The 13,119-nt window shown below is 31.8% G+C and overlaps 1 protein-coding gene across 2 annotated transcripts; it reads left to right on the top strand.

Moving 5' to 3' along the window:
* Window positions 1-302: 302 nt before the first annotated feature.
* LOC105782657 (5'-3' exoribonuclease 4) lies at window positions 303-11,582 on the top strand. 2 transcript variants are annotated; one of them, XR_001129873.2, is made up of 23 exons: window positions 303-763; window positions 1,494-1,596; window positions 1,684-1,760; window positions 1,838-2,029; window positions 2,184-2,303; window positions 2,400-2,462; window positions 2,549-2,695; window positions 2,796-2,960; window positions 3,040-3,117; window positions 3,889-3,975; window positions 7,003-7,083; window positions 7,531-7,626; window positions 7,732-7,802; window positions 8,355-8,483; window positions 8,643-8,719; window positions 8,807-8,847; window positions 8,924-8,998; window positions 9,112-9,254; window positions 9,359-9,463; window positions 9,550-9,625; window positions 10,096-10,178; window positions 10,309-11,108; window positions 11,514-11,582. XR_001129873.2 is itself a non-coding variant. In XM_012607537.2 (22 exons), exons 1-22 carry the CDS (start codon window positions 557-559, stop codon window positions 10,916-10,918), a joined length of 2,826 nt encoding a protein of 941 aa, XP_012462991.1. In that variant the 5' UTR covers window positions 303-556; the 3' UTR covers window positions 10,919-11,582. The 2 variants fall into 2 exon arrangements, 1 of the variants encoding a protein (XP_012462991.1); XM_012607537.2 differs by having other exon boundaries at window positions 10,309-11,582.
* Window positions 11,583-13,119: the final 1,537 nt, after the last annotated feature.

Here is a 13,119-nt window from a genome sequence, read left to right as displayed (position 1 = left end):
AATTTTAAAGATTGAAAAGACTTAAAAAGACTTTTCCACAAAGACTTTTCAAAAGCACTTTTCAAAAACAATGAAGAACTGGCCCTAGCTTATGTCTGGACTGGAGGTGGGGAAATTATCCCTTATTTAGATAAACTTTATAAGTTAGGCTAGGAAAAAAGAAGTTTAAGTATCCCTTATTTTCTCTTGAAGTTAAATTTTTAAAAATTAAATAATTTGAAAAATATGAAAGAATTATGTAATAGACGTAAAATAATTTCTAAAAGATCTGTTAAATAGGTTGCAGCTCATGGTTCGGTGAATCTATTTTTGAAAAGGGGATGAACCGAAATAGTTGCCGAATTGCATCCTCAAAGGTCACTGTAGTCATTTTTCTTTCACACCTAAAAAGAAGGTCGTCGTACCATGCGATTTCACCGTCTCTACCACAGATCTAAAACTTTATACTTTTTTCACTCCCAGACAAAACCCTTCTTTCTCTCTTAATTAAATTCTTCATTACCAACCCATCCGAGCCGGGGTTGACAGGAGAACCACGATCTTTACCGCACCGGCGATGGGAGTTCCGGCGTTTTACCGGTGGTTAGCAGATCGGTACCCGCAGTCGATCGTCGACGTGATCGAGGAAGAACCGAGAGAAGACGGTAATGGAAATCAAATACCAGTTGACGTCTCTAAGGCTAACCCTAACCGCCTCGAATTCGATAATCTTTATCTTGATATGAATGGGATTATTCACCCTTGTTTTCACCCAGACGGCAAGGTAAATTTGTAAAAAGTACCTTTAGACTTTATTTTTCATCGGATTTTTTAGTTGAATTTCTGAGATTGCTGCTTGTCGATGAAATAATTATGAGATTTTCCAAGTAAAAGAATGAAAATTTCGAGCTACCGCTTTAGGTATGTTACCGTTCAGTAAACGTAATTAGGTAAAAGTATGTTGTTTTCTGAAGTGAATTGTGATTCTAGGATTAGGTTTTGTATAGAATAGGGTTTTTAGCATGGTCATCTTACAGAGTGTACCGAAATTCATTGTTCTTGAAAGCAATTTTGCAGCTAATGAAGTGGTAGATTGCTTATTGCTGTTAGTATGTTTTTGGTAGTCATTTGTGAAAGCAGTTTATCTTGAATATGTTTCTTTTCCTGTTGCTTCAGGCTCTTAGGTATTGATCTTTGGTCACTTAAACCAAGAGTCAAGCACTCTATCAACGGTCTTTGACCTTGAATTATTTTTTGTTCTCTTTTGTGTGTCAATAAGTCATAGTTTGCTTGCTTTCCTTTCTTAGTAGGTCATCGAGCCTCAAAACACATATTTCTTGAATGTGATATACATGTTATGTATGGCACTATGGCTACATTGCTTCCATTTATTTGCACAATCTTGATAATTGGTGCATCGAAATATTTCTTTTGATCTATTTCTTTCCATTTTTGGTTTGGCCTTGATTTTTACTTGATATTGTTCACCAATGACGGTTTATTATTGTGTGCAGCCTGCACCTGCCACTTATGATGATGTATTCAAATCAATCTTTGACTATATTGACCATCTATATTCATTGGTTCGTCCTAGAAAGCTTCTATATATGGCAATTGGTAGGATTTATTACATGCTTAGTCAATTTTCTTTTATTTCTAGGTTTTTTCTTTAATTCTTTCATTTATATTTAAAAAATATTGTAGATGGTGTTGCACCTAGAGCTAAAATGAATCAACAACGTACTCGACGCTTTAGAGCTGCAAAAGATGCTGCTGAGGCTGTAAGTGTGTGCATTATTAACTGATCCAGATTATCCAATTCAGTTGATTTATCTTTTGGTTGTTTATGTTGTCTTAGGCAGCTGAAGAGGAGAGATTGAGGGAAGAGTTCGAGGCTGAGGGGAAAGCTTTGTCCCACATTGGAAAACCGGAAACATGTGACTCAAATGTTATTACTCCTGGCACTCCATTTATGGGTGTTTTGTCTGTAGCACTTCAGTATTACATACAATCCAGGTTGAATCATAATCCTGGCTGGAAGACTACAAAGGTGTGAAGGACAATCCCTTTCTAGCTTCAGAGATTGGATAATTCCTTGCAAAGTGGAGTGATCCTTTCTGTGTATTTTACTACATACTTTGGTTTTCAGGATACTTTTTCTCTCTAAATTTATTTATGGGGCTGCATTGGGTGATTATTTGAAGGTTATTCTTTCTGATTCAAACGTTCCCGGTGAGGGCGAACACAAGATTATGTCATACATTCGGTTACAACGTAACCTTCCTGGCTTCAATCCAAACACTCGACACTGTTTGTATGGTCTGGTGAGAGTCATTTCAAAACTAACCCCAACCTTTATGGTTCCTCCTTAAATATTTTGGTTGTAGTTTTAATTTAGGATTTGGTTTTGTCTTAATCAGGATGCTGATTTGATCATGTTGTCCTTAGCCACCCATGAGGTTCACTTTTCAATTTTAAGAGAGGTCAGTGCCTCATTTGCTTAATGCCATTCTTGGTTTCTGATCATTTATTGTAATGGCTGGTTAATTCATTTACCTTGGCTGTACAGGTGATCACTCTTCCTGGACAACAAGAAAAATGTTTTTTATGTGGTCGAGTTGGTCATCTGGCAGCTGAGTGCGATGGTAAGCCAGATAATGGAACTGGAGAATTGAATGCTGTGGATGATACACCAATTCACAAGAAGAAATATCAGGTTTAAAAGTTAAAATTCTTAATCTAAGCGTTACAAGCACAGTTCCCCTTCCTTTTTATTTGGTTTATACAGTGCTGATTCAATTATTGTGCGTGGACAGTTTCTTAACATATGGGTGTTGCGAGAATATTTACAATATGATTTGGAGATCCCCAACCCCCCATTTGAGATAAACTTTGAACGAATAGTGGATGATTTTGTTTTTTTATGTTTTTTTGTGGGCAATGACTTCCTTCCACATATGCCAACATTAGAAATCAGGGAGGTATGCAATTACCACAGTTTTGCCTTGATTTTGTTCATTCTATATCATTGTGCTTTGTATGAATGTTATGCTGTTTCAGGGTGCTATAAATCTTCTGATGCAAGCTTATAGAAGGGATTTTGCTTCTATGGGTGGTTATCTTACTGATGCGGGTGAGGTAAATTTTCCCTTTTCCTGTGCATCTATTAAGTCTTTGTTAGAAGTTCACTGTAAAATAATAGATAAAAAATTATCCATGAAATATCAAGTCATTGACTAAGAGTTGTATGCTTTTTTGGGTTTTAACTCGTTAAAAACGGCTGGAGTGGAAAACCTACTATTATTTGTCTTGTTTAGTTGTCCGTTAAAGGAGAATAACAATTTCCATTTTGCCTGCCTAACCTCAAAGTTGGTTCTCATCTAATGAAGAGAAGAAATGAATTCAATCTCCAAATTTAATTATAGTTGTTTTAGCCTTTTCTTTTCTTTTAGTGATGGGTGGGCTGGTCTGAATGGATACATTATGCATTCACTCCATCCCTTGATCATTTACCATTTCAAGATTAACAATCTTGAGATGATGTGGTTTCTTTGGCCTCTCCAATATCATTCCCATGATTAATTAATGGCTAGTGTTGTTACCACGAGATTGTTTACTGAAGGGCATAGACCGGCGTTAAACATTTATGTTAGCATTTTAACTTTTAAGTAACCGGGTGCATATATTTTATGACATTAAAGAAATCAAAAGAGATAAAGTACGTGCTTAGAGAGAGAGTGAGTGTGTTTTTCCCCCATGTATAAATTACTTGTTCATTTACCCTGGAAGAATGTAATTTATTGCTTGGGATTAAAAATAATTGTTATTTTTTATTCCTTTCTCAATGTTAGAAGCTATAACTGTTGTTGTTTCATATGGTTGCTAATATCAATCCTTTTGCTAGTACAGGTTTTGTTAGATAGAGTGGAGTGTTTTATTCAATCTGTTTCTGTTCATGAAGATCAAATCTTTCAGAAGAGGACTCGTATACAGCAGGTGAGGTGCATCTTCTGTGCTTTGATAATATCGTTTTTACATGCATTGCATGTGAATATACACATTTAATTATATTATTTTTAATAAATACATTAATTTTATATAATTAATGTAAGTAATCATTAATATATTAATTTCATTAATATTATTAATAAAATAATTATAATTATTTTTAGTTTAAACATTATATTAATGGTATTTTATTATATTTATTGAAAAGATAAGCAAGTAAAAGAATCTATTAAAAATTGATATCAAATAAATGATTGATGGAATAAGCTGATGACATTTTTGGAGAAATAATGGAGGTTGAATTTTTATTACTTTTAAAATTTATGAAGTATTTTTAGTTAATATAATTTAATGATTTTTATGTATTTAAACTTTTAATAATTAATAAAATAAGATCTAAAATTTATATGATAAAAATTTAATTGCCATTTCATCAGTTGCTTTTGATAAAAATTAATTTTATATTATATTAAAATCAGATTATAATATCTATTAAAAATAAAATTATAGATTTTAATTTTTGATACATTACAATACACTGCTATGAGCAAGGTTAGAGAGTTAATGATTATTTAATCAAATTTAAATACTTATCAGCAAAGAAATTATAACCAAGTTAAAATATAAAACTAAATAAAAATATGTGATAAAATAAAGGGTAAACTACTCCGTTAGTCACTCTAAGTATGAGTTGTTTCTATTTTGGTCATTCCAATTCTTTTTTGTTAATTTGGTCATCCAAATAGAAATTGATCAAATTGATCACTCCACTATTAACGGTAATGGAAGACTAATGATGCATTTTCACGTTAGTCACTCTAAAATTAGGGTAAACTACCCTTTGGTCACTCTAAATAGGGGTCGTTCCTATTTTGGTCACCCCAAATTTTTTTGTGCAAATGCACTGTTAATCTACCGTTACCATTTGATAGTGGAGTGATCGATTTGATCAATTTCTTTTTTGGGTTGACCAAATTAACAAAATAAAAAAATTAGTGACCAAAATAGGAACAGCCTCTATTTTCAGTAAGATAAAATCATATTAATAATAAAAATAAAAAGTAATTAAAAATAAATATTAATAATATTAATGTTATCAATCTTGATCTTCTCTAATTTTATTATCCTCGTCATCATCCTCGACTAGTAGGAATTATTGTTTGTCAACTTATTAATTTTTAATGCAATTAACTACATTTTGACTTTAAATCTAAGCATGGAAAAGCAAGAGATCTTTGAAAAAACAAAGCAAAAACTATTTTCAACTAAATCTAACAATAAAAATAATGAAAAATCAGTTGCAAAAATCCTGAAAAATGAAAAGTGCCTGAAAATGCAGATAGAAATTTAAATATATGTTTCAATTTTCTTTCACTTTGGTTCCTCTTTTCTCTATTTTAAGAAAAAGGATTATGAAATTTAGCCACTTTTTCTTTATATCATTAAGAGTTAATTGGTCTCAAACTTTAAAAATTCTAATTACACCCTAAACTGTTGATGTTATATCAGTTAAGTAATTTCGTTATTAAAACTGTTAATTTAACCATTAAATGATACGTCAAATCTTACATAGCTAAACTTAAAATGAAAAATTTAAAGAAATAGAATGCTGAAAAAAGAGTAAAACTGAAAAAAAAGAGTGAACGATAGAACTTGTATAAAAGTTACGAAAACGTCAATCTAAGATTTCTTAAAACATCCATTTTACAATATTCATTTTATTTAAAAATTTTATTTTAAATTATGTCATATAAGATCTCACTTGTTATTTAACAGTTAAATTAACGATTTTAGTAACAAAAGGACCTAATTGATATAACCTTGATACAATTAGAATGATTTGAAGCTTATGGACTAATTTAGAATGAGGGTCATAGTTTGGAGATGTTTGGTGATATTAACTTTATTATTAAATACAAATTATAAAATAATAAAATAAAATATTTTTAAGTGCTGAAAACAGAACCTATTTAATAATACTAAAACATATTTTTCCAGTGATTTTATAAAGGTTACTTGAATGAAAATGCTTTGCTAATGCAGTTATTTAGAGTGCTAAATCCTAGTTTATTTTGTATAATTGTAACACTAATTAAGTGATAAAATTGCAATGAACTGTATACATGATTAGATTACTCGTTATTATTATATAATAATTAATAATATACATAATGTCTATGATCATCATGATTAGATTACTTTTGTTATTATCTCGTAATAATTACTAATATATTAATGAATTATTCTTCTAATGTTAATTTAGTAATATAATGAACAATAAAAGATATTTTCGTTAATTTAAAAGTTTCTCCAAACTCGTGCTTTTATATATTATAGATAGATTATTTGCATCCCTTGTCGTGTTGAAAGCCTGATTCTATTAAGTTTGATATATGTATTACTGTGTGACAATGCTATATAATTTCGTGTTCTTTGTAGAGATTAAGCAATAACCCATTTCTCATGAAGCAATATGCTGCAGGTTTTGGATGCTTTTATTAAGTACAATCTTCTTAATCTTGTATTGTTTTTGATGATGTAGCCTTAACTGGAAATAGTTGCTTGCATAAAACGAGGGAGACCGTATGGACCAAATTTTGTATTATCTATTGTTCCTTCCCATCAACTAAAAGCATGTATATAGAAATGTGTTAATGTTTAAACTTGAACGCAACCAACAACAGCAGTATGCCTAATAGCTAGAAAAAATCATTTATCTAAAGACACTTGCAGAAGTGCAAAGGACATCGTTTAATAGTAAATTTGCGAATGCTGAAGTTCAGTGAATTTGGTTTTTTTTATGAAATCTGATGCGAGTCATCTCTTTTTTAATTCTCTTTTAATGCTATTAAATTGCATGTCTGGGTGTGTACAAAATGTTCTGTTATATTTGGGCTTTTGACTTTCTATCTGTATGTGATTGGTGGCTTATCATGCACCTCTTCCTTGAACTTATTTTTTTGATATAAACTTCTATTGGCCCTATATCTTTTTGCTTATATGACTGATTTTCAGGCTTATGAGAATAACGAGCGAATGAAGCTTAAAGCAAGAGGAGAGGACTCTGAGGAGGCACGACCACCTCTTGTAGATAAGGTCTCAGTTCGTTCTAAATTATAGACCTGAGTCTAAAATGGCAGGTTGAATACAGACCGAATTGCGTGGATTATAAAATCAAATGAGAAATTAAGTGATTTCTAATGCCATGGTTTGAAATAAAGCTTGAAGTGATTTTGAATTATGTGATACCTATGGTTCTATTGATAAACTTTGAGATCTTTTGGATATAAGTTTCCTCAAGTATTTTTGCTGTGAACTTAATTGAATTTAAAAAAAAAACTTTTTCTGACATCCATTTGATCTGAGAGTTTAACCTGTTCCTACTGTTAGTCTTATAATCCATAAGCTAGACAAGTGAAGGGGAAAGTTATTGCAAGGAGAGTCTGATGCAAGCCCTATATGTGATCATTGGGCATTTTAGTAAATTGCGCTGATTTTGGTGATGAGCTTTCTGTAGCATAATAATTTTAATTTTTTTCCCAGATTAAATTAGGGGAACCAGGATACAAAGAAAGATATTATGCTGAGAAATTCAGTGTATCAAATCCAGGGGAGATTGAAGAAGTTAGAAGAGATGTTGTAAGTTTAAACATTCTATTATATGATAAGTTTCTTGCAACAATATTATGTTTATATGGTAATGCTATCTCGTAGAAGATATGTAACGATCTCTATTTCTTGCAGGTTTTGAAGTATGTTGAAGGTTTATGTTGGGTATGCCAGTATTACTACCAAGGTGTTTGCTCTTGGCAATGGTTAGTTTGATGTGGACTGGAGCTGAAAATTTTATATTTGCTTTTAGCATCTATTTTTCATTTGATAAACTAAATGTATTAAGATTAAATACCAATTTGAGCATATCTATATGCTTGTGCAAATATTTGTGTCCTATTCCCTCAATGCTTGCCCTTTGTATCTTGATTTAAAAATACCTGCTCAGATTGCCATAATTTACATGCATTGATTACTAGTTATTATGGGGCTAGTGGAAGAATAGGCTGAGTTATGTACTAAAAAGCAGTTCATGCTGTGTGCTATTGTCTTCTAAACAGTTGAGACTTTCAACTTAGAGGATTTAGGTTCAAACCATGGGGAGGGAGACTTTGTTTATGCTATCTGATACTTCTCGGTAGCTCAAACTTGGCTTCTGAGTATATACATGCATACACATGTCATATCACAATGTGGTTATGACTTGAGATTTTCTTGGTATGACCAACCAAGTAGTTCAATATATGCTAGATGTCTTACTTTATGTTTTCCCCCATTTAGTTAGTTTAAGGTTTGGTCTTGACTTTTTATTTCAGGTTTTATCCATATCATTATGCTCCATTTGCTTCAGATCTGAAGGATCTAACTGATTTGGAAATAACATTTTTCATGGGAAAGCCATTTAAGCCCTTTGATCAGCTCATGGGAACACTACCAGCGGCCAGGTGTTTTCTTTTGTTGTTGTGGTGGTGGTGTGTTTTTTTTTTAAATTTTATATGGTGTATGTTGGGGGGGGGGGCTTATGCAATTTTTCCCTAATATATCTTTGTGGTTATAGTTTTTAGTTTCCTATGCTAATAGGATTTATCTCTATTATGTTATAGTTCTAAAGCTTTGCCAGAAGAATACGGGAAACTGATGACGGAACCATCATCACCTATCTATAGTTTCTATCCCTCTGGTAAAAAATTGTTTTACTCTTGGTGGTATCTTTTTCTTGTAACATTCCTCCCTTTCTCCTAGATTACCCAGATTTCTCGTATGACAGATTTTGAGATTGACATGCATGGTAAACGCTTTGCATGGCAGGTATATTATTATACCAAGTTACTCTTATCAATTTGAATGAAGATTATGGGAACTTACCTCTGTTATTTGGACACAGGGTGTTGTCAAGTTGCCTTTCATCGATGAGTGGAAGTTGCTTTCTGCAACAAGAAAGCTTGAAGCTACTTTAACGGTCTGTATTGTCAGTTCAGGCTAGTGTGCTTAATTTCCGAATGATAATGCTTAATCGCTATTGTTTTAAAATGCTTTTAGTTGGTCCCTTATGCTAACCCTTAATATTTGCAGGCAGAAGAGCAGTTTCGGAACAGTGTGATGCTTGATCTGCTATATGTTCATCCTCTTCATCCTTTGGCTTCACAAGTTCTTTCATATTACTATCAGTTCTCCCCTCACAAAAAAAATTTATGGCCAATTGACACAAATGCTAGGTTTGCTAATCTCACTGTTCTTCACTAATTGAGCATTCACATATCAAGTAACTTGACTGAAATCTGTTAGGTTTACCATCCTCATTCATTATTTGCCTTCACAGTGGTGGAATGAACGGATTTCTTTGGTTATGTGAAAGGAATGGTTGGCAGGTTGTAGTCCCTTCCCCTGTTAAGGAGTTGCCACACATAGAATCTAACCAAATTTTGTAAGTCTTCCATAGTTCTATTGCCATTTTTTTCTTGAGAACCCTATTGATCCTAGTAATTCATTTGATGCATTTTTCCTTTGCAGAAATGTTACATACATGAATCCTTCATATCATAAACACATTCCAGAACTTCCACAGGATGTTGTAACACCCAAAAAGGTATATAATTTCTGATATATGGGTTGGCTTCAGTTTATTATGATTAGGGAACTCAAGGATGCACGAGATTCCTCTTATGCTCCATTTGGGAATTTGAATTTGAAAATTTGGATTTCATTTTTTATGAAATGGTAAGAATGAAATGCATATATCAAGAACAAATTAGTTAAAAGTTTAAAAACATGGATTTGCCAAATACAAAAGTAGTTTAAAGAATTCTATTTCATTAATAAATAGGCCTCTAGCAAATCCATGGATTTTAGAAATTGTCATGAATTTACATTTCTAAATAGTTTACTATTCAATTTACACTATTTGAAATCCAAAATCAAATCTCAAAATCCTAGTTCTCAAATGCTACCTTAAATTATTTTTAGTAGTGTTTTCTTTTGTTTTGGGAAACATTATGGAAGTCTTACTGGTTCTATTAACAGAGTTCACATTTTAACACATGTATGTTGCTCTTGCAGATTCTAACTCCTATAGACATTAAACCTTTTCCTGTATTATGGCATGAAGATAATGGTGGGCGGCGTCAGCAAGGCAGAGATCGGTGAGAATGCATTATCGTAAAATTTACCATTAATTCTAGTGTCTTTGCTGTTCCGAATTGTTTCATGATTTATTCAAATCCAAAATTGCAGATGATTGTTGAAATGATCATTATTCTATTTGTTTGACAGGTCACGACTACCTGGAGCAATTGTTGGTCCTCAGCTAGGAGAGGCAGCTCATCGTCTTGTCAAGAACACCCTTAATATCATACCGAATGGCTCATCCTCAGGGTTATTTGAACAACCACCGTCTTTTAATGTCTCAAGCAACTACACAATTATTAAACAAAGGCCTGCTAGACCATCAGGTTTTGAAAGGGGCTTTTTTGATGACCCAAGTCTTTCTTATAGTAGTCGACCACGTGCAGCTGGACTGTCAGGTGGAAGGGGATATAGTGATGGCCCTAATTATTATGGTCAATATAATCATCTGAATGGTGTAATGGCTAACCCAAGACATCCGTCATCAAATGGTATGCAAGTTAACAGAAACAACTTCCTGGCACAGGATAGATTGCATCATCAGGAACGTTATCATGATTTGAGAACTGGAATGTCTGCTTTGTCATTTGAGGGAAGTGGCAGAGGTGCAATACACGTAGAGATGTCTTCAAGGATGCCAAATCCTGGATACTTGCGAAATTTAGACCACCGGTCTGAGCAGAATACCATCAGTCCTCCCATTCCTACCAAGTGGATCAATATGCCAGAGAACATAAATGCTGGAACTTATAACTAGAAAACGGATCAATACGAGAGGCAGATGAAGAAGGTTGAGCAGATTAAGACTCATGGAGGAGTCCTGTAAACTAGTGATTGCGGTTTAAGATGGAGCTGCCCGTTTTTTGACACAGGCATGTCCTGTTGGAAGTCTTGGTAAATTTAAGTTCTTGACTTGGATAGTCACAACGTTGCCACTGATCTCTCAGGTTAGGGAACTAACCACTAAAACTGTTTAAATATTCCAATGTCACACCATCTGTCAATTTCTATATACAAATCTTTGAATGAACGTGCCATGTCAGTTTCATATGCTATGGCTGAAGCTGTAGTGTTGATTTACAAGAAGATTGCGGGGACATAGCAAATTTCAAACGGTCTGAGTAATGACTTTTAAAAAACATAAGTAGAGTCTGTAGTGGATGTATCATGGTCTACCCTTTTAGGTTTCTCGAAGCACAGTTTAGTTGTGTTGTTGGGTTTTTATTGGTTCAGGTTGTAGAGATGGATGCCATTTGAAGTGAGAGATGCTTAAGCTATTTCTTTTAAATGTACAAGTTTTATGATGTATTTTAGATTGTTGGCTTAGGTTGATAGTGTTTCTTAATTTACAGGAATCAGCAAAGCTGCCTATTGTGTTTTCAGTGACTCAGCTGAGAAAATAAAGTTGGAATGTTCTTCAATTTTAAGGTTACCAGTTTGCCTGTTGGGAAATAATTAATATGCATGTATGTATCTAATATACATATAGATGTGCTCCCCCTTTTTTAATACGATTAGATTTGATTTGATTTGAAAATCTTTTAGTTAACTTCATTTGGAAAGGTGTATAATGTAAGATGTAAATTACATCTTTTACATCTTATGATCGATCTCTATGATGGATCTTTAGGAGTTAGGTTGTATTTTTTTATTAAAAAATGATAAAATAGCCTTTATCAATTAGTAAATTGATGTTTTAACTAATTTTTTTATTCTTATCATTAAACATTGGCATGGTTGATCGAAGAATCAGACTGTTATATACCCCTTGTGTAATGTGTGCTTTATGTTGACATTCATGATTAGTAATATAGAAATGTATGAAATTTTATCAAAATGATTGGTTTGTTCTTTAATTTAAATATAGAGATTAATATCTTCATTTTAAGTAGAAAGGGTTAAATGTATTCTGATCGTGTTTATGATGTTTTTAACGTCGACAAATTTTGAAAGTACATGATATGTGTATGTGTATCTTGGATGTATGGTGATTTAGATTCAGGTGTATCATATCAAGAACTCTTGATTAATTTAATATAAGATAATATAATAAGTATACATGTTAATGGTAAAATAATTAAGTATACATATTAGTGGTAAAATAATTAATACATATAAATTTTGTTATAGTCTAGGAATTTGAAAACTATAAATTTAGAATATAATGTGTGTTTAAAAATAACATATAATAAATAATAAAATGTATGGTTTAAAATTAATTAATAATAATATATGAAATTTAAACATTAAAAATAAATTAAATTATTTATCATTATGTTGTCATTAATTTTGAGTTGATGTCTAGTTAACTTGTGACATTAACTTAGTTAAATATATTATTAATAAAATGTGCATGATGAATTAAAATATGTAAAAGTATTAAAACCAATTTTAGTTGAGTGGTAAAATAAGAGTTTTATTAATGCAATTGGTTTGAATTTAAATTATATCATATACATATTTTTATTGATTTTTCTTTTAAATAAAAATTAAAGTTCCATTGAATAATATAATTTAACTTGATTATGAAAGAATGAATGAGTAACTTTTAACCGAGTTGGAGGCTTGGTCGAGGTGGTATTAACTCAGTTAGAAGTTTAAATAATAAATATGGATATAGAATTAATGGAAATAGTGAAGTGTGCATAATAAAATTATAATGTATAAAACATAAAATAAAATTATAACTGAGTGGTAAATTAAAGTTTTCTAATGTAATTGGTTTGAGTTTAAATCCCACCATAAGCATATTTTATTTATTTTTAAAATAAAAATTAAAATATACTTGAATAATATAACTTGTTTTAATTATGGAAGCATATGTCAGTAACTTTTACGACCGAGTTGGTAATTCGGTTGAGGGTAACACCAACTCAATGAATAGTTTAAATAATAATAAAGATGTACAATTAATGGAGACCATAAAATATGCATGACAAAACTTGAAATGTATAAAAA

This window comes from Gossypium raimondii, chromosome 13 (genome assembly GCF_025698545.1).
Source record: "Gossypium raimondii isolate GPD5lz chromosome 13, ASM2569854v1, whole genome shotgun sequence".
Lineage (NCBI taxonomy): Eukaryota > Viridiplantae > Streptophyta > Magnoliopsida > Malvales > Malvaceae > Gossypium > Gossypium raimondii.
This window is presented reverse-complemented; position numbering and strand designations above follow the sequence as displayed.